Raw genomic sequence first — 22,943 nt, 5'->3', positions numbered from 1 at the left:
TTTCATTTTTGGGTGCAATAACCTTTTAATTCTGCATTCAAGTCCAAAGTAAAGTTAAATTGCGAGCTGTTGCTTTTGTTTAGTTTTGGGTATGGCTACATGTTTGTTAATACATAAAATAGCCTAAATAACATGTTTAAAAATATGTACATAATCATCTCAGTCCAACAAGAGAATCCCTGTGCCCCAATGTGTAATCGTCCCAATCATCGGCGACAGATAGTGATTTTCAGAGGCTTTTCTTTATGTGTGCAGCTCTTGAGCCTGAACTCCTCCCGGCTATTCCTCGCTTTGCTCTCTACTGCCACTGTATTAGTGCTCAGAGGAGGAGTGGAGAGAGAGAGCGAAGGGTTATGCGTGCACAGACAAGTGCGTCTAAAACTCCCATTGAATTCCTCCAGCAGAGATGCACGCACATCCAGCGCCCGATCGTCAATATTTCTACATGTTTCTCTCTACATTCTCTAGTTTCTTTGCTCTGTTTTGACGTCCCCTCCATCTGAAAGACATGCAACTTTGGAAGAGCTTGGCAACCAGGTAGTGGACAGCTGTACAGCAACAGCATGCCGTTTCTAGCAAACAACATTCCCTGTATTTTCGCCGATTCAGTCCACGATCACTTGGTTTGTGGATGTATATGGTTGTTTGACTGACGCCCGAGTGGAGGAAACCGCAGAAGGGCGAGGGAGAATGGCTTCGAAAGAGCGTCTGTACGAGCTCTGGATGTTATATTACACTAAGGTGAGTCACGAACGCGCGAGCCGCTCGACACCTGTTGGCTTTGGAGTTTAAACTTGCCGCTGTCAATTATTTCATGTCTCATCCTTTATTTATTTATAGGGCAAGTGTATTCACCGCAATTCCTTGTCCTTTTGTGCCGAAACAGTTTCAGGAAGTGCGCCTTTGGTTATTCTTTTTTTTTTTTTTTGGGAAGGTTGCGCGTGCACGACGCAGTGAAAACATTTGACGCTCGCTCAATATTTTATTTATCAGCATGCTGTTCTTAAGCGACTCGCTGTTGTGATGCCAGGGACTGGTTTTATTTTAGCTAAGCTTATCAGTTTATCATATAGCTTGTCAATTTGATGCTGTTTATTGTCATACTGTGGAGTTGTAGTCAGTGTTTACCTGCATGAGTCAGTAATGTCATGCTTCTTCCTGTTCAGTGCTGTTATTCCTCGTATATATTCTCTTCAATGCAATATGGTTTACGAGGTCTGCTTTGTGAATTTGACTTAAATAAATAGAAAATAATGCTCTTTAAAGTTTTAACTTAAATACATTTAAAGTACTTGTCTTGTATATAAATTACGTATTACTTATGCTGACATTTTACTTAATCTCTTTTTTTTTAGCTATGATGACTAATTCGCCAACGAATTGCTCTTTTAAGTTGAACTTGGGGCATGTTGTTCATTTAGTTTGACGTTTGGTCAAGAGTTCTAAGCAGATCTTTGTCATAAATTAAAAAAAAAAATCTGTCAGAAATTGAATCATTGAATGGGGAATTATCTGTTTACAGTTTAATAATTGTTTTATCACCAGTTTTATTACTTTGTTTTTGTCAGCTCAATAGAAGAATAATGCAAGCTGATCTGGGTGTTGTTAAATAAACATACGCAATAAAAGTGTGTAAAATTGAGTTCAATAGATTGTGTTAAAAGAAATACAGGGTAAATTGTTTTGGAGAGTCAAAACACTTTAATTAGCTACTTCAATGTTTGTTTTCCAGAATGTTGTTTTGTTCAGCCAGAAAAATCTTCTTTATGTAAAAAACAAACAAACATTTTAATTAAAATTCCCCTAGAAATCATATTAATTTAACTAACATATTTATTAATGTTGCTCCAATTGACAATTTTGACAACAAACATGGTGAGGAGGAGGTGTCTGTTAAGTTGTAATAACTCTGCCCAAACACTTTCCCCGATATTTCTGAATGAAATGTGTACTTTACTACATCCATTCAGCTCACAGTATAAAAACAAGCCACAACCACTGTTTTCTCATTTAATATTCTGTTTCTTTAGGGAAAAAAAATAAGTTACAGCTTCCTGTTTATGTTAAGTTGTTACAAAAACAATATTGATGATGTGACTTTCTGGGAACGTTAATTTGTGGTTTACAAAAGTATTAAATCAAGTATTATAACAGATAAAAACTACAGAGAATTTCCCCAACATGTTTTTTTTTTTTTTTTTTTTTTTGATTTCTCATAATAACAAAACCATGTTAAGGGAATGTTCTGTGTTAGCTGGGTAGCTCTTGGGGATACGGTGAGATCTTATGATGGTCTTACTTGTGGACACAGTCTCTCACATGATGAGCTTATGTTTTGTTTACAGTGGCTAGGGAGAACACGCTTTGCATTGTTCATCAAAATAGTGCCTTATAATGATACCTATACTGTATTACGAAAAGCAAACAAAAATGTCATCTGCTAAAGTGAGAGTTACCATGTATATAGAAAACTTGAGCTAATGTCTTTATTAAAAGTCTTGTTTGTTGAGGCAGTTCTAGTAGTATTGTTCAAAGTATTGTTTGGCCTCTTGCACAAATTGATTGTTTCATTGGCATTACATTGGCGTGAGTTTCCTCTGGGTGCTTCAGTTTTGCCCAAAGTTCAAAGTAGGCATGGGCTGAAATAAGATTCTGATGGTATGATAACCTTGGATAAAAATATCACGGTTTCATGGTATGGTGATTACTGCTCTAAAAAATATTCTTTTAAAATGTCTGGGTAAAAAAAACAAGATTTTTTTTTCGCTTTCCTGGAGATCTACCTTCCTGCAGATTTCAGTTGCAGCCCATATCAAACACACCTGCCTGTAATTATCAAGTACTGTTCAGGTTTTAATTGGTTCAGGTGTGTTTGATCAGGGTTGGAGATGAACGGTGCAGGAAGGTCGATCTCCAGGAACAGGGTTAAGCACCACTGCTATATAGTATGCTAAAATCAGTATGCGAGCTGAGTAGTAAGTCCAGAATTTATAGAATTTAAAAAACATTATGCGAGAAGTACCCGGATGACCTACTACTTCTGGTGATATTGTGAAGGGCGAGCCTTTATACTACTCATATTCACACTGTATGGAACATACTTCTCTATCAGTCAAGTAGTAAATTCAAATGCAATAGCTGAGTAGTAGGCGACTTTAGACACAGTTAATATATAAATATTTTGAGAAACATTTAAAATATTTTGGAACAGTAAACAGGCTAAATAATTCAAATGAGTCATTGACTTCTGCTGTCTTCAGTAGTTTCAAAAACATCTTTGGCATCTTTGGATATCTATTCTGCTGAAGATATTATTGTCCTAATAAACAAACAAAAAAAAGTTAAATACTTACATATATCTTAGGAACAATATAGCACAAACTTCTTGTGGTTTTCAAACCTTGACTTTTCAAACTGTGGTATACCTTGAAAACAGTTATCGTCCTATGCCTAGTCCAAAGACATGCGCTATAGGTGAATTGAATAACCTAAATTGGCCGTAGTGTACAGTATGTGTGGGAATGAGTGTGTATAGGTGTTTCTCAGTACTGAATTGCAGCTGAAAGGGCATCCACAGTGTAAAACATATGCTGGATAAATTGGTGGTTCATTCTGCTGTGGCGACCCTGAAGGAAAATAAGTGAAAATGTTTTATTGGTGTTTTGCCTGTCCTACTTTAAATATCCATTTTATTCATTTGTTGTGTTTTAGTGTAATGTAAAACGTTTAAAAATGACCAGTATTTATTTATTTATTTTTTTATACAGCTTGCCATCAATATGTTCATCTATGTCTTTTTCATGTATCTAGGATGTCAGAGGCCATAAAATGGGCATAATATGGCATAAAATAATAGTTGATTTTGTTTCTCTCTTTGAAACTATTCTGGTAACGAGTAGGGCTTCCCTTTCCTATGCTATGAATAAGAAATGGACATGTCCTTAGAACAATGGTTATGTTGACAACACCCTCTGGCGGTGCGTACAAAGACCGTATTGCGCTACTGCACAATTTTAACATTATTGTGAATTATTGAAGTAAATATTTTCCATCTGAGGCTCTGTCATGCTGGCCACTTAGCTGGTCGGCAGCTGAAGTCAGCTGTTCTCACTATAGCAAGTGTTCTTTATGAATGGCTGCCATGGCAACCAAAACAGCAGGTGCAGGACACAAGAAGCACCAGGGGTCACCATAGAGAAATGCATACTTCCAGATCACTCTTTTCATTCAGTGCTTTATTATACTATAATAGCAGATTGCATGGAATAGCAGCGTTATGAATTATGCAATCATGTTCCAGTCTGGTCTTGCTGCTGGCACAAAGTTCTCCTGATAGCTGGGGGTGTTTCTCAAGATCTCATTCATGATTAAGCCAAAAACAAATCCTTTGTCATTAGATTCCCATATTTAGTTATAACTTCACACATACAGCCAGTCGATATTAGACTTGTCATCAATTGTCTTCCGGTATTATCACAGTATTGACCTGATCTGCAAAAAAGGCTTTGAAAAAAGATTCTTTCAACACATAATAGTTTTAATGATTCATTTCTAATGACTGATTTATTTTATCTTTGCCATGATGACAGTGCATCATGTTTTACTTGATATTTTTCAAGATGGTGTCACGGTGGCAATCCATCTCCCTTTTCTGTCAGTAGTAACGCAGTCACTCAGAGTAAATCAGAAATAGATTGGTCTTCAGTTTACTGTTGGAGGTTAGGGGTGGCACAGTTGGTAGCACGTTCACCTTATAGCAAGAAGGTTGCTGGTTCGAGCCTCGGCTGGGTCAGTTGGCATTTCTGTGTGAAGTTTGCATGTTCTTCCCATGTTCACGTGGGTTTTCTCTGAATGCTCTAGTTTCCACAAGTCCAAAGACATGCGGTACAGGTGAATTGGGTAAAAATTGTTTGTAGTGTATGATTGTGAATGAAAGTGTATGGGTGTTTCCCAGTGAAGGGTTGCAGCTAGAAGGGCATCCGCTGTGTAAAACAAATGCTGGATAAGTTGGTGGATCATTCCGCTGTAGTGGCCCCAGATTAATAAAGGGACTAAGCTGAAAAGAAAATGAATGAATGAATGTACAGCCCCAGTAATTAGGCAAGTCATCATTGTATAATGATGGTTTGTACTGTAGACAATTGAAAGAAAAAATAATTGCTTAAGGGGGCTAATAATATTGACCTTGAAATGGTTATTTTAGTTTAAAAAAAGAGATCAGACTTTCTCCAAAAGAAAAAAAAATTGTAGGAAATACTGTGAAAAGTTCCTTGCTCGGTTAAACATCGTTTGGGAAATGTATAAAAAAGAAAAGAAAAACAAACAAAAAAATATATTAATTACTCATTCATTCATTTTCTTGTCGGCTTAGTCCCTTTATTAATCAAGGGTCGCCACAGCAGAATGAACCGTCAACTTATCCAGCAAGTTATTACGCAGCGGATGCCCTTCCAGCCGCAACCCATCTCTGGGAAACATCCACACACACTCATTCACACACACACTCATACACTATGGACAATTTAGCCTACCCAATTCACCTGTACCGCATGTCTTTGGACTGTGAGGGAAACCGGAGCACCCGGAGGAAACCCACGCGAGCGCAAGGAGAACATGCAAACTCCTCAAAGAAACGCCATCTGAGCCGAGGTTCGAACCAGCGATCTTCTTGCTGTGAGGTGACAGCACTACCTACTGCGCCACTACGTCGCCTACATTAGTTATTATTATTAATAATAATATAACTGCCTAACGTAATGACACAGTTGCGCAGTAGGTGGTGCTGTCGCCTCACAGCAAGAAGGTCGCTGGGTCGCAGGTTCGAGCCTCGGCTGGGTCAGTTTCACAGTGTTTCTGTGTGGAGTTTGCATGTTCTCCATCCGTTCGCGTGGGTTTCCTCCGGGTGCTCAGGTTTTCCTACAGTCCAAAGGCATGCGGTACAGGTGAATTGGGTAGGCTAAATTGTCTGTTGTGTGTGTGTGTGTGTATGTGTATGTGTGTGTGTGTGTGTGTGGATGTTTCCCAGAGATGGGTTGCAGCTGGAAGGGCATCTGCTGCATAAAACATGTGCTGGATAAATTGGCGGTTCATTCCGTTGTGGTGACCTTGGATTAATAAAGGGACTAAGCCGAAAAGAAAATAAAAAAAAGAAGAAATAACTGCCTGATAATATAACTGTATAATCAGTGTTAACAAATTTTTAAAGTACACTGTTAACAATTTCTCTAAATTACACTGCATTTAATTGTAAAATGAACTGTATTTTACTGTTGAACAGAATTACAGTATAGTACTGTGTTTGCATTGTGGGAAATTTCCCCTTGGTGGCATTAAGGAAGGGCATCCGCTGCGTAAAACATATGCTAGATAAGTTGGCGGTTCATTCCGCTGTGGCGACCCCAGATTAATAAAGGGACTAAGCCGAAAAGAAAATGAATGAATATTTACAGAAGCGGCCTCTATATCAATATTTGTGCATACTCATAATCACAATATACTGAATTATTGAATGTTGGTATGTTTTTGACAGAGATCCACACCAGACATGCAAAGTAGATGGACTTGTTTTGATGACTTGTTGCAGCAGGCATACGGGTCTGTCTTTTTTCCACAATAGTACAGCCAAAAAAATGATCTAAATATGATTTTCTGTGAAACATGGATAAAAGGCGTAGTGTGTGTGATTTTTGCACACCCATATTTATGAGTTAGTTTCCCCCCTCGCGGTTAATTGCAAAATGCATTCCAATGTTTTGAATCTTGTCTAAAACACCCATTTTAATGCCTCTGCTGGCTACTGTCTGCCGAGATCCTTACTAGATAAAGGCCATAGTTGAAATGTGCTTGTTTTTCTCTGGCCTCACAAGGTTTTGCTCGATTTTAAATGCATTTAAAGCTCCCCTCACCTATCATGCAAGTCGTTTAACCCTAGAATGAGTCCTGTGTCCTCCTGATGTAATGAGGTCTCGTGGAAAGCTTGTCATTTTGGACTGACACAATGTGCATCTGCTTAAAGCTATTTCTTTTATTTGATGTAATGTAAAATTGCAGTTATTATACAACGCTGGTTGTTGGAGGCCTTAATTTTTGCTCTAGATGATTGATTATAATTGGACCAAAATTAATATTCAATCTCTCCATGTTATGCACTAAAAAATTATAATTTGCTGCTTGTTCAAACTACTTATTTAAAATGAGCTAAAATGACACAGTTTTTGAGATTTTTTTTTAGGGACAACTTAATTGTTTTATGTTCAATACTCAAATTTTTTACTTAATCAATTTTTGCAGGGACAACATGAATGAATTGTTTGGAACCCGTTTTTTTAGTTTAGTGAATAATTAAGTGTAAAAAAAAAAATGTTATTTTACTTTTTTCGGCAGGTGGGGAAAAAAACGTAAAATAATGGCTGTTAAATTACATACTGTAAAGTAACGGATGTCAAATAACAAAAGTTTACAGAAAATTTACATTTAAGGAAATTTCTGTAATTTAACGTGCATTATTTTACGGTAAATTTCTGTAATTTAACATCCATTACTTTATAGTAAATTTCTGTAATTCAATGTCCATTATTTTATGGTAAATGTCTGTAATGTAACGTCGATTATTTTATATTAAATTTCTGTAATTCAACGTCCATTATTTTACAGTAAATTTCTGTTATTCAACGTCCATTATTTTATAGTAAATTTCTGTAATTCAATGCCATTATTTTATAGTAAATTTCTGTTATTCAACAACCATTATTTTATATAAAATTTCTGTAATTCAACATCCATTATTTTATATAAAATTTCTGTAATTCAACATCCATTATTTTATATAAAATTTCTGTAATTCAACGTCCATTATTTTATATTAAATTTCTGTAATTCAACGTTCATTATTTTATAGTAAATTTCTGTTATTCAACATCCATTATTTTATAGTAAATTTCTGTTATTCAACAACCATTATTTTATATAAAATTTCTGTAATTCAACGTCCATTATTTTATAGTAAATTTCTGTTATTCAACGTCCATTATTTTATAGTAAATTTCTGTTATTCAACGTCCATTATTTTATAGTAAATTTCTGTTAATTAACAACCATTATTTTATATAAAATTTCTGTAATTCAACGTCCATTATTTTATAGTAAATTTCTGTAATTCAATGTCCATTATTTTATAGTAAATTTCTGTAATTCAATGTCCATTATTTTATAGTAAACGTTTGTAATTCATCGTCCATTATTTTATGGTAAATTTTTGTAATTTAACGTCCATTATATTAGTAAATTTCTGTTATTCAACATCCATTATTTTAAAGTAAATTTCTGTATTTCAACGTCCATTATTTTGTGGTAAATTCTGTAATTTAACGTCCATTATTTTAGTACATTTCTGTAATTCAACATCCATTATTTTATAGTAAATTTCTGTAATTTAATGTCCATTATTTTAGTACATTTCTGTAATTCAACATTCATTATTTTATGGTAAATTTCTGTAATTCAACATTCATTATTATCAAAACTTTTTATGCATTTTTATTGTACATTTACTTGACAGCAGTGTTGGCAAAAACATTTCAGAGTTAAATAAACAGTTCAGTTTAGTTTTAACTCTGCATCGGGCACTTGAAATACTCATTGGAAACACTGTATGCTTCTGGAGTGTTACTGGGGTTATTTTAAAGTTTTATTACTTAAAATAAAGTTGTAATCAGTGTCAATGAATTAATACCATATATGGTTTATCAGCCTCTAAAAGGATTAAACAGAAGGAAATAAAATTTAGAGAACAGTATTTCTTGAAATACAGTATTGGTTAACGTTGTAATTAAATTAAATTGACTTAATTACTAGACATGTCTTTGAGTGCTAAAATACTTTAACTTTAAAAAAGAAAAAATTTAATTCAAAAACATTCTGCCACTGTGTGGTGACTATTAAATTGTTTTTAAGACGTTTTAAAGCTAATAAAGTAATTCATTATGAGTACAGTGATTTATTTTATTTGATTAAAAGTGTCAGCATTACAGAGTAACAAACAAAATAAACCTTGTACTATACTGTAACAGTGTTACATTTCTTGACAATATCACTCAGCCCTAATGAAACTGCTGTTGTCACAAACCATTCAAAGCGTTTCTGTTTCACTGAAGTCCCACCAATGCTAAAAGCTTGCATTCATATCCTATTTGTTTTTTTTTAATACCACACCCACATCTCTAGATGTAATCAGCTTGGTTATATATCAGAATTAAAATCAGAGACAGCTTTATTGCCCAATATGTTTACACACACTCAAAGAATTTGTTGTGATGGCAGAGCGGCTTCAAGTAAAAGGAAATGACAATATAAAGACTTAAGATGCAAAAGCCTCTATAAGTGCTTTCTAAAATGTTTATATATGTGTGTGTGTATATATATATATATATATATATATATATATATATATATATATATATATATATATATATATATATATATATATATATATACAGTGGCGTAGCGCAAAATGCGGAGGCCCCCCTGCAGAGATCACCGATGGGACCCCAGTTTTCAAGGGGGTCGGGGGGGACCCCCTTGAATATGTGTGTATATACACATATACACATATATCTATGATCAGGAGTTTTCCTGGATGTTAGTATTTTTATTTTTTATAATTATAATTTTACATCACTTTTCTACATTGATGGATCACTGATCGCACGGGCATTCCTGACAAAAAGCTTGTGTTTGTGTGTACAGAAATGTACTATTCACCCTCCCTGTTAAATTTGATCTAATCATGTCCTGAAACACACCTCCTCTCCTGCTTTCACTTCTCATATTGATGAAGGGAGCGATTTGTTTGTGAATGAAACTCCATTATGAACGACTCTTTCACTAGCCGACAATAGTACAAGTTTCTGGCACCGCAGCATCTCGTTGTCATTTCTTTTTCATTGTTTGCTGATTTTATTCAACAAAACTAGCATAAGCCGAGTGTTTAGTGCGAATTGGAGCTACTTTGCCTTATGATGAATGCAGTAAGTGACTGTATTATCATCAATAACGTTACCTGTTTAGCACAAATTTCAGAACATACAAAAACGTAAAAAACTTAATCTTACCTATGAAATGTTCTGCCTTTGTGCTTTGTTTTCTTTGTTTGCTCGTTACTACACTCGTAGACAACGCTACAGTCCCGCATCTTCACGTAATAACACTTGACTAGTGCGGTTGAATGACATTTGTCCTGGGAGCACTGTACCAATGTGGCGGCGCTATTGACGCATGCTCAGGGTCCCTATACAATATCTAGTGTATATATCTATGTCACAAATTGAGGTGCGGGGAAAGGAGGCGAAGTGGAGCGACAACGCGGGGAATCCTTCACAAACTGAGGAGCGATCACAAACCGAAAGAGGCGAGAGCGTCAAAGTAGCCAGAAGTCATTCATTTTTTTAACGAGAACCGGCGGCGAGAAACAGCGGCGCGTCTTCATTGGCTATGACGCGGTTCGGCGGCAAGCAATCAGAATGAAGTAGTCCACCGCTTGAGAGGTGTTAAGAGAACACAGACCTGTGAACTTTGGTTCCGTCCACAGTTGTTCCCAAGAGTTTGATTATTGCGGTTCCTGGATTTTCAATTATTGAATATCGCGACGACGTGGGGCCCCCTAATCACGCGGGCCCCCCCTCGCGGTGCGGGCCCTGCGGGCCCGTCCGCTACGCCACTGTGTATATATATATATATATAAATATATATATATATATATATATATATATATATATATATATATATATATATATATATACTGTGCATATACACACAGACAGATAAGTAAACCTAATATGCATTTAAACAGGTCCCTGCAATTATTATTATTATTTTTTCAAGTAATCGTGTTTAATTCCTAGAAAAACAAACAAAACAATGCATACAAAGCTGTTGTTATGGGAGTCATCTTGGATTTACTGACACCTGTTGGTGTGGATGAAGCATTTCGCAAGCAAATGTTTGCACTTGTGCATAACTTGTAGTCAGACGTGACTAATGTGCTTCTGTGAAAAAACACACTCTGTCTATAAAGTTGGGGTGGTCATGTGATCTCCATGTAGAGGAAATAAGCTTTTAGTCTATAGGAGCTAAACATATTTGTCATTAATCTCTCATTAATTTCTTTATAAGATATTGTTTTTAATTCAATTTCAATTCATCTTTTTTTCTGTAGTGCTTTTACAATGTAGATTGTGCCAAAGCAAATGTCACTGCTGAAAACCAAAACGCTGTGGAGCAAATCCAATGATGTGCATTTGTTTCATTCATTTCTTTATGCTTTAACCTAGAGTATATGAAGATACATATTACAGAGTGCACTATTGCACTCACATTTAATGTGGCAATGTTTTAATAACTATGCATGCATAGCTTTTCATCTGAGGTGGCATTGCACAGTCACAGAAGAGCAACTAAGTTATAGTTTATGTTATTGTATTGTGTATTTTAATGTGCCAGCCTTTTTCACTTGGCTGTGAGAGCAGCGCTGCCGCTCTTGTCACACCACTTCCTCTTGAGTGTGCTGTTTAGAGGACAACACTGATGTGATAAAAACCACTTCCTGTCATGGTTGCTACCATTGGTAACCTCCCAGAACAACCTGTTTTTGAGTTGACAAACAGAAGCTGCACATCATTAGCCCAGTGCAGCTGAAGCACCATTCAGGAAGAGGTTTCATCAAATAACAAGTTTGTGTTAGTTTGTTGTGATTTTGGTGAATCTGAGAGTTGACGCTGCACATTTTGTGAGCCACCGATAAGTGAAAGGCCTTCACACTGGAGGATGAGCTTGAGTTAGCAGTAGAGCTGCATGATACTGGGAAAATATGTGATATGTACTTCTGCTCTTGGCTATTGCGACAACAAATATTATTTGCAATTTAACATTTCCCTACAGAAATACTATCTTTAGTTACACTTTAGTTCATGCTATTAACCACTGGCTAATCACCTGCCTATTGTTAAGATATAAACAGTTCATTAGTAAATAGTTTATAGTATATTAGTTATAAACTTTGATCTTATTCTGCAGCTCGAATCCTACCAAATACATAAACCCAAACCTCACTATTATTCATTCATTTACTTTTCTACTTATTCCATTTTTAATCAGGGGTCGTCACAGCGGAATGATACGCCAACTTATCCAGCATATGTTTTACACAGCAGATGCCCTTTTTGCCACAACCCTTAAACTGGGAAACACTCATACACACTCTTTCACACACATACACTATGGACAATTTAGCTTACCCAATTCACCTGTAGCGCATATTTGTGGGGAAAAACGGAGGAAACTCATTCGAAATTGGGGATAACATGCAAACTCTGCACAGAAATGGCCACTGTCATAGCGGTGACTAAAACCAGCAACCTTTCACTGCGCAACCGCGGCGCCCTCACTATCCATTAATAAACAACTAATTATCAATTTATTAAGCTGTAGTGTTAGTTAAAGGTTTGTATCACAAATTGTGACCTAAACTAAAGTGTTACCCTATTTTATTTGATTTTTTTAAATTATCATTTAGGCAATAATGATCGTACTCAAACAGGTATTTGATATCTTCTGATCTAAAAAAATATTTCAGGTTTAAAATTAGCTAAATTTACTCTTTAACAAAGGTTTCATTTATTGTGAAAACCACAGCAAATATTCAGATTCTTATTTGTTGTTGTCATTTTTCTTGCTTGTCTTTACTCCTACCCTTAGCATTTATTTTTAGATGTTTACCCTGAGGTGCTGTTTACACTAGTGAGTTTTCATTTTAAAACAATGTTTTAGAATAATAATTCTTGTCGCCCAGACTGGAATTATTTATTGTGTTTCAGAAAAACGATCTCTATTCTCATTATATAGGCTAAAATGCATGGTACGCATAGGCGCCACTTATCGACAGGCAAGATATAAAAGGCTTGGGGCCCCAACAAATTTGTTCTACTAAGATGCACTGATAGAAGTTTGTGTTCTGTGGGCTGTATGAAAGTGTACCACCACTTTCATCTGCAAGTACACAATTCCCTCTTTTATTTTTTAAGTGCATATTTATAGACACAGTGGCTCAGTTGTTAGCACTGTAACCTCACAGCAAGAAGGTTGCTGGTTTGAGTCCCAGCTGGGTCAGTTGGCATTTCTGTGTGGAGTTTGCATGTTCTACCCCTCTTCAAGTGGGTTTTCTTTGGGTGCTCTGATTTCCCAGATTCAAAGACATGAAGTATAAGTGAACTGGGTAGGCATGGGTCGATGAAAGTTTTCAAGGTATACCTCAGTTTGGGAAAGTCAAGGTTTTAAAACCGCCAAAATTTTCTGTAAAACCGTTCCTAAGGTATGTGTGAAATTTTTTATAAATTTTTTTGTTTGTTTTTTTAGGACAATAGTAGCTCCAGCAGAAAAGATATCCAAAGATGCTGTTTTAAATGGTAAATAAATCTGTGTTTTTTAAACAAATGAAGACAGCAGAAGTCAATGATTTATTTGAATGATTTAGCCTGACATGTTTACAGCTCCAGAATATCCTAAATCTTAAAAAAAAATATATAATATATTATTTTCAAAGGGGAAAAAGTTTTAGATTCTCACCCAGACATTTAAAAAAAGATTATATTTTAGAGCAGTGTGCACAATACCATGATACTGTGAAACAGGGTTATTTTTATCCAAATTTATCAGACCGTCAGAATCATACATGCCTTAAATTGTGTAAAAATTGAAAGTGTGTGTGTGTATGGGTGTTTCCAGTACTGCAAGGGCATCCGCTATGTAAAACATTTGCTGGAATAGTTGGTGGTTCATTTTGCTATGGCGACCCTAGATAAATCTGGGACTATAAGGAAAATGAGTGAATGTATATTTATAAACTGTAATATTTTGTTGTTGTGTATATTTATACTGAGGCTACTTTGTCCATGGTTAACAGTGTTTATATTAAGTGTAACACGGTTTTAAAAAATTGATTAGTCTTTTGTTTATATTATTTATTGTTTTTTTATTGTTTTGATTTTACCTTTTTTGGATTTAAGTCTTTAGTTTTTATTATCTAATTTAAAAACTATACTGTGCAGTGTGCACATTTGAAAAATAATCTCATATTATTCTCATAGTTTCTCAGAGATGGATTGCAGCTGGAACGGCATCCGCTGCGTAAAACATATGCTGGAGAAGTTGGCGGTTCATTCTGCTGTGGCGACCCCAGATTAATAAAGGGACTAAGCTGAAAAGAAAATGAATGAATTAATTATTTTTGATGATTTATTATAGGGTGATGCACACTGTTTGGAGGGGCCCACTTTAAACTTTTGCCTGTGACTTCGAAAGACATTAGAATCATCTCTGATGATACGCAAGTAATGAATAGACTTCAACTTCAAAAGTCTGCAAATCAGTCTGTCTATACTGAAATGAATTACCAGGGTTGTCTTCTAGAACCCTCAAAACTGTCAGAATAGTGTGGACGCCTAACAGTTTGTAACAAAATAACATTACATTATATACATTACATGACATGATTGTAACAAGTTTATGCATTTTTAAACAAAAACACTCTAGTGTAAACAGCACCTGAGCACCTGATGTTTAATTCTGGTCCTGGTCTAACAGAACAGCACCTATTGGGCACAGGGGTTAAAAGATGGCAAAGCCCTGTTTGATTGGTACCATTTGGATAATCTATGGGTGCAACACACAAATGCTAAATAACATTTATAGCACCTCTTTGCCGTATACTGAGATAACAGTCATTTTAACAATATATTTTGCAGCCCTGGTTAGTAGAAACAGTTTGCGCAAAAGTATTTTATATGTCGTATTTGATATTAAGATCGTTATTTTTGTTTTCCTGAAGACAAAAGTGTTCTATAAAACAAAAATGTCCTATAAAGTCTCCTATTAAGGAAAGACTGAGACATAATTTCAGGTCGGGACATTTCAAACTCAACCAGGCCATCTTTTTGTGAATGAACCATTACTGGCTGAGAGTTTGGCAAGTGGTACAGTATAAAGAGTGTGACTCTTCACAGTATTTTGAACATTTCTTACTGTATTCTCTTTTTGCTGAAGAAGATATGAGAGCTTGATACTTAATTAAAATAATTAATAATTACACTCTCTTCCCCTTTCCGCCTCTTCAACTTCCCTAATATCTCTCTAATATCTTAATTGGTTTACTCAATAGCAAAAACTGTCACAATCATTCTTCATGATAGGAATCAGAACTTAATAATCTCCAACTTGTTCAACACTCCTGACAAATATTGGTGGTAATGGAAAACTACAGCCTATTTGCATATGTAAAAAAATACATGCACTCGAAGCATTTAACATATATTCAATTTTGCAACATTTCACTGCTGCGTCTTCTTGAAATGCTTTTTTTGTGGCCTTTTCCTTTCTGCTCCACTTGGCTGCATTCTCTCCATCCTTGCATGTTTTGAAGTGGAGGTGAGAAGATGATGTAATGCAACCATATCGCTTTATAGGGTGAATCAGATCTAACAGATTTAGATACATTTGTTATAGATCATTCATTAAAATTGAACTCTGAATGTACGATGTTGTGGTCAATAATATAAAATACAAAATAATAGAGATGATAATGGGCAGCACGGTGGCTCAGTGGTTAGCCCTGTCGCCTCACTGCAAGAAGGTTGCTGGTTCAAGTCCTGGCTGGCCCAGTTGGCATTTTTGCATGTTCTCCCTGTGTTGGCGTGGGTTTTCTCCGGGTGCTCTGGTTTCCCCCACAAGTCCAAAGACATGCACTATAGGTTAATTGAATAAACTAAATTCTCTGTAGTGAATGAGTGTGTGGCTGTTTCTAATTATTGGGTTGTGGCTGGAAGGGCATCTGCTACGTAAAACAAATGCTGGAAGAGTTGGTGGTTCATTCTGCTGTGGTGACATCTGAAATAGAGACTAAGCCTGAGGAAAATGAATGAAAAAAATATGATAAAATAAACTAAAATTAGTCGCCTGTCCACAGGGCATCTGGAAAGTTCACTTTATGTGAGTAACAAACACTACTGACAAATGATGTCAGTATTGATTATTTGATTGTTACAGTGCTTGTGTACTGCACTTTGTAACCTCACACACTGATGTTCTGATGGGGAAAAAAGACATTGGCAAATATATTTATTTATTAAATTTTTTTTGGCATATAAATGTGTTCTTAAAGAATTGTAGGTTTACAGTTGAACCACTTTTGGTTCAACTGATTTTGGTTCATGTTCTGGACCAGTCTATGGTGGATGAGGGAGCTCTCAAATTCAATCGAAAATATTTTATTTAAGATAAGATAAGAAAATTATTTCAGTAGATTGGAACGACACGAGGAAGAGTAATAATGACCTTTTTTAATTGAAACTCCCACAAGGTTCAATTCTGGCACCTATCCTGTTCAACCCTTATATGCTCTTACTGAGCCAAACAATGAGAAGGAATCTCCTACCACAGCTATGCTGATGACACTCAGATCTACTCATTGCCTAATGACTTCAGCTCCTGACACTCTCTGCCAATGCATTGATGAAATGAACAGTTGGATGTGCCAAAACTTTCTTCAGTTAAACTAAGGGTGCTTTCACACCTGTGAATCGATTCAGTTGTTCCGAAACAGAGATTAAAATTGTTACATTGTTGCTCTTTGCTCTTGGAGCCGTTCGCTTTCACACTGCAAAGTTTCTAATCGGACCAAAAGAGCTAAAACAAGTCACGTGCGAGTAAACTCTCCTTACATTGGTCAGAGTGTCAGGGTTTATTTTGCTCAGCTGTCAGGAGAGGTGGTGGTTTGGTGGTGATTGACAGGGTGCGCGCGCGTGACGTGTCTGAGGAGAGACACGGTGGGGAGGGGTGAGAAGGGTGCGCGACGATGCCTATTTGAGGACTGGGAGAGAGACGCGAGATTACCGGGAGATCATCACTCGTTTGCGGGCATCCGGAGACTCGCGAAACTTCCCGCCCTACTCATAATTCTCTCTTCATATAGCCGTAAGCCTATTACATATCCATAAAACACTGTGATATAACCGCGCTCGGATCGGATTGCTTTCTCACTGCAATCGAACCGCTCCAGGGTTCGTTTCAATCGAGCCGAGACCACCTCATTTCAAGCGATCTCGGAGCGATTACTTTGGCGCGGAACAGAGCGCGATTGCCCTGTTCACATATGCCAATCGAACCGCGCTAACTGGGCAAACGAGATACGTTCCGAAACAAAAGTGTAGGTGTGAAAGCACCCTAAGAGAAAAATAAAATTAGTGCATTTGGGAACAGAGATGAAGTTCTTTAGGCGAATGCGTACCTTGACTTTAAGGTCAAACAACAAAAAATAAGGTCAAGAATCTTGGTGTGACTCTGAAGTCAGATCTGAGCTTCAATAGTCATGTCAAAGCAGTAACTAAACCAGCATACTATAATCTCAAAAACATTGCAAGAATTAGATGCTTTGTTTCCTTTAAAGACGTAGAGAAATTTGTTTATGCTTTTATCACCAGCAGGTTGGATTACTTTAATGAACTCCTCACTGGCCCTCCCAAAAAGATAGTCAGACAGTTTTAGCTCATCTAAAACGCTGCTGCCAGGATTCTAACCATAACCAGAAAATCAGAGCATATCACACCTGTCCTCAGGTCATTACACTGGCTCCCAGTTACATTCAGAATATTTTTAAAGTATTATTACTTGTCTATAAATCACTAAATGGCCTAGGACTGCAATGCATTACAGATATGCTCAATGAAACAGATCACTCAGATCTTTAGGATCATATAAACTAGAAATTGAGTTCAATCAAAGCAGGGTGAATCTGCTATCAGCTACTGCACCCCCTACTGCTGGAATCAGCTTCCAGAAATGATCAGATGTGTTCCAACATTAGGCACATTCAAATCAAGACTGAAAACACATCTGTTTAGCTGTGCCTTAACTGAATGAGCACTGTGCTACATCTGACAGATCACACTAATATGTCTTTCTTTTCTTTTTCATTCTTTTATAAATTGTTTTAACACATTTTAATCTGTTTTTATCTGTTTTTAATCACTTTTTATTTTTATTTTCTTATACTTGTCTTTTTTTATTCCTGTTTATGTAAAGCACTTTGAATTGCCACTGTAAAATGTGCTATATAAATAAACTTGCCTTGCCTTTTTTGGGGTGAACTCATCTTTTAAAATGAGGATGAGGGTGCAGCAACATTGATAGAATGTCATATCACTTTTTCAGTAAAAGGGAGACACCCTGATCATAACGTCATGCCTATTGCATTGTATCGCAACAATGTTTCAGTTGCTGGTTGCTCCTCACACGTGCTCCTCCTAGGAGGAAACTGACTTGACAGGTGTGTATATTTCTATAGAGGGTAAACCTGCTTGTTAATCTGAATAGACATCAGTGTATTTCCACAATAGGCTGAGAGCTCTTGTGTAGGCAGGGGTGGAAAGACATCAGCATCATCAGTTCATTGAACACCCTTTGTTATGTACCAGTAAGTCAAGTTTTTGAGATTTGCGTCACGTTTAAGACAAATGTTTGCATACGGGTACCATTATTTGACCTTAATCTGGCGTGAATGCCAAGGTTGCATATTTCAAGCCTTCAGCTCTCTTTTATCTTTCTACTCACATTCCTGGAGCAGTTTTAAACTGATAAGACTTCAGATTTCCCAGTTGGTGGAGCTACACAGAGAAGCATATAGATTATCAATATGAAAAAAAAAAACAGAAAAGCACTGTTTATTTAAAGGGAAACTATTTTACCACTTTTTCAAGATTTAAGATAAGTCTTTTGTGTCTCCAGAATGTCTGTAAAGTTTCAGCTCAAAACACCCATCAGATTATTTATTATATTTTCAGATTACTGAATTTTTTGCTCTGAACACAAGGTAGCTGTTTTTGTTGCCTGTCATTTAATGCTAGTTCTCCCTCCCGACTGTTCCCACATGCCTGTCAGAGTGTTCCTCAATCTCCGACTTGGCTGTGTCAAATAAACAGCACAGTGACATGAAGGAAGCCGATCTCACGTAATCTTTGTGAGAAATGCTACAATAAGAACTTTCCTAAAGATTATCATTTGATATATTTGTTGTGGAATTAATTCAAGTCTTTCTGCGACAATGAGTTTACGCTTAGACACAGGCACACACAGCAGACACAGCGTACGCATTTAACTTAGCACTGTTTATGCACGACAAATGTGACAGTATAGACCATTTTGAGGAATGTAAACAATAACAATGGTCGTAACGTAGTTCCTTTTTCACAATTTTAATTATCATAGCTTCAGAGAATCCCAAAAAGTACACATATTGGTAAATAATGGTATGACAGTGGTTTAAACGTTAAGATATTATTCGATTGACTTTTGTTACAGTTATGAAGTAGTTTGACAACAAGCAGTAAATGTTCATGGGCCAATGACATCACCACATTGAAATGGTCTATACATGTTAATATCCATTACTGTATGGACATTTGTTATGTTAATGTACAAAACAAGCTTCATTTAACAACCAAAAACTGAGATTAAAGTGTCTTCTTTTATTATTGTACTGACATGAGGCTGTGGTGATAAAGATAGTATAATCGCAGTAATTCATCGCAAACATGCACTGTTTTAAAAAAATGTTTTAAACTTGTAAAACTCATTCTGGATCACATTTAATGATGATTGATGATCACAGAAAGCTGAACAGATCTTTTAATCCCAGTGGCTTTGCATGCATTCTGTCTTGTTGATATGATTATACACGTTACTAGAGAGACATGTTAATGCGCAGCTGTCAATCAATTCGGTGGGCGGGGAAACCGTACTCCTTCATAACATTGTGGTGGGCCTCAAAATGAAAGGGATTTGGATCCTATTTTAACGTCAAGAAATAAAAAATAAAAAAAAGAAACATATTTACTTTATATCACCCCAGTATGACTGTGGACACACTATACCTACACACAGTTCTGTCCAAACAGCTTCAAGAAAATGATTTTCACTATGGTGCCCTTTAATTCGTATGCTCTGTTGTTGTTGCTTGAAATTTGTTTATTATAGTTTCTGCATCCTAATCAATGTAAAGTTATTTATTATTTCAAAATGGAGCTATTTTTTTTTAAATCTGGTGAAATTGTATTATGAAATTGTGAAATATATTGCAGAAATTTTTTGTATCGTGCAGCCTTAAATTGCACCATAGTTTTTTGTGTGCTGTTGTATGCATGTTTTTTCTGTGCAGTTAGCTTAGCCATGCTAATTTAAAATTGACTAAAACATGATGGCACGATATAAGAATATGCTAGAAGCATGCTAGCAGTCAATATATTATTATATCTGTCATCCTTGAATGCTGAGCTGAGTATGACTCTGTTTATCACTCACAATGACAAATCAATGAATTCCCATCAAAATGCCAAAGTAAAAAGTACAGAGCTATACATTTGAGGCATAATTGCCTTTGCTTTCACAGCTGAGAATGTTATTGTGTCTTAATGTAGCTGTAACTCAATATGCAATATCCACACCAGAAGGATCTGATATTAATAATAAGCTACATTGATGATAGCGTGTGAACATCATCAAGTCTCTTGCAGGTTTGAATAATAATGTTGGAAATGACTGTGGTTGCAGTAATGCAGACACTCATACGTCATTCATGGACATGTTTTACTTGTTTCACTTGCATATGCTATAGAAATATACAGGAAATGCTGCCAACCCCTTTAATCATAATTGATCCATGGTTTTGCCTCAAATAAAACGTAAAATGTGGTTAGACTGTTGTAGTTGAGCCATGGTAATCAGAATTCACATATCACATTAAATGTCATCACACAAACTGTGGTTGTTAATCAATGCACCAAAATTCAAATTACTATACAGTAGCATCTGTATATTTATGTACTGCATGCATCTATAAGGCTAAATATGCTAAGCAAGCATTTAATACTAGCAGTGTGCTAAAACATGACAGTACATGATAGCAACTTGTTAACCCATAAAACAAATATACACAATATACATTTTATTTCTAAAGAGCATTTAGAGGTCTGAAAAACATCTGCTGTAATGTTACAAAGATCTGATAAACGTATTTGACTGTTTCGCAACTAAATTACAAACATCTTAAAGACATCTTCTAGACATCTATTTAACATCCAGCAACATACATCATAAACAGTAAGGTCCATGAATATTTGGACATCGACACAATTCAAAAAATTTTGGCTCAATACTCTATACCAACACAATGGATTTGAAATGAAACGAATAAGAAAACACTTTAACTGCAGACTGCCATCTTTAATTTGAGGGTATTTACATGCAAATCAGGTGAATTTTGTAGGAATTACAAGAGTTTGCATATGTGCCTCCCACTTGTTAAGGGTCCAAAAGTAATTGGACAATTAGCTTCTCAGCTGTTTCATGGCCAGGTGTGTTTTATTTCCTCATTTTCCCAATTACAATTAGCAGATAAAAGGTACAGAGTTCATTTTAAATGTGCTTTTTGCATTTGGAAACTGTTACTGTCAACTCTCAAGATGAGATCTCAAGAGCTGTCATTATCAGTCTAAAAAGCCATCATTAGGCTGAAAAAAAAATAACAAACCCATCAGAGAGATAGCAAAAACATCAGGCGTGGCCAAAACAACTGTTTGAAACATTCTTAAAAAGAATGCACCAGTGAGCTCAGCAACACTAAAAGCCCTGGAAGACCACGGAAACTACTGACAGCTAACCTGGACAGACTGGATGTAGCTCAGGCAGCATTTTGTTTTGCTGGTCTTGCTTAGTTTTACATGGTTTCTAAATGTCTCAACTATCTGAATTTGTCTGGTCTTCGGTTTACCATAACCAGCTAAGACCTTCCTGACCGAATAAAATCAACTATGACCATGTTGGAAGACCAGCTAAAACCAACCCAAACAGATTGAGCCACAATCACACTAGTTTAAGCATGCAAAATTTGGTTGTATGGTGCTTCGAAAAGGGGTGCACTAAAACAACATGGTTTGACACTGATAAAACAAACGATTGGTCCATATTTTAAACATCTGCACAGAGAGGTCAGAGGTTTTGATCCTCAATTGGTCTCACACATTTATGTGAAGCGAAATCACACCATACATTCGAATGCAGCAACATGTAAACTTGCATTTCTGATCTGCTCAGCCTGTTCTCACAAGGAAACTTAACTATTTTACATTTTGTTAGTTTAGTGGGTAATATGTACAAATTAGGTGTGGCACCAAAGCCCACCTCAAAAAGTTTCAAGTTGATTTAAAAAGCATTGGTCTGCCGCATTCCCATGTGTATGAATGGAAGGTGAAAAGTACAGTGTGACCAAGGCTTTAGGCTGGTGTTAGTTTTTTTATTTCTATCTGTGAATTTGTAGTCACCTTAATAAGCACACAAAATGTACCCCGAGTAAAATTAAATTGACTGTGTTTATTTTTCTAGCACACATTGGCATTCTTTAGGTGAACAATTCATCCATGCTAGTTAACCCATTTAAAATAAAAGCTTTCTTGGTAATCTTTAATCAAAGACTGATCATTGGAGTCGTGGTCCTCCATTGACGTCTTTTTGATGGCTTCAGCCAAAACTTTCTTAATCATGCCCCTCTTAGTTCACAATAAGGAAATAATGTGCAATAAGAGAGCCTTGCAAACCTACTCAACATCACATTTCAGTCGGAAGTACATCAACATGCTGAAAAGAACAATTTTGGGGGTTTACATAGACTTTAAAATAATCCGACATTTTAGTGTTTGCACAGGGTTTATGTGAATGATTTTGGTGGTGATCCTATAATAATTCTCTTACTAAACTAAAGCAAAGATGCTTAGGTCGAATAGTTTTTTTCTGCCTTTGTGTATAGCATGCACTGTAAGAAAAAAAAAAATCGTAAAAAAAAAGGTCAA

General features: G+C 36.1%; 1 protein-coding gene and 1 long non-coding RNA gene across 5 annotated transcripts in view; one reads left to right on the top strand and one right to left on the bottom strand.

Moving 5' to 3' along the window:
* The first annotated feature begins 321 nt into the window (after positions 1-321).
* The window catches only part of nbeal2 (neurobeachin-like 2), a 167,817-nt gene continuing 145,195 nt past the window's right edge, over positions 322-22,943 (top strand). For all 4 annotated transcript variants that reach the window (XM_087284946.1, XM_087284943.1, NM_001442819.1 and 1 more), the window contains 1 exon segment: positions 322-741. In XM_087284946.1, coding sequence (XP_087141072.1) covers positions 691-741 — 51 coding nt within the window. In that variant the 5' untranslated portion in view covers positions 322-690.
* On the bottom strand, positions 13,976-21,307 carry LOC147840223 (uncharacterized). Its single transcript, XR_015511171.1, has 4 exons — positions 19,842-21,307; positions 17,268-19,677; positions 16,233-16,600; positions 13,976-16,017 (listed from the first exon to the last, which is right to left on the bottom strand). It is a non-coding gene; the product is annotated as an uncharacterized LOC147840223 (long non-coding RNA).

This window comes from Danio rerio, chromosome 16 (genome assembly GCF_052040795.2).
Source record: "Danio rerio strain M-AB ecotype USA chromosome 16, GRCz13ab, whole genome shotgun sequence".
NCBI lineage: Eukaryota > Metazoa > Chordata > Actinopteri > Cypriniformes > Danionidae > Danio > Danio rerio.
Note: the sequence above shows the minus strand (reverse complement) of the source record. Positions and strands in the feature narration are given on the sequence as shown.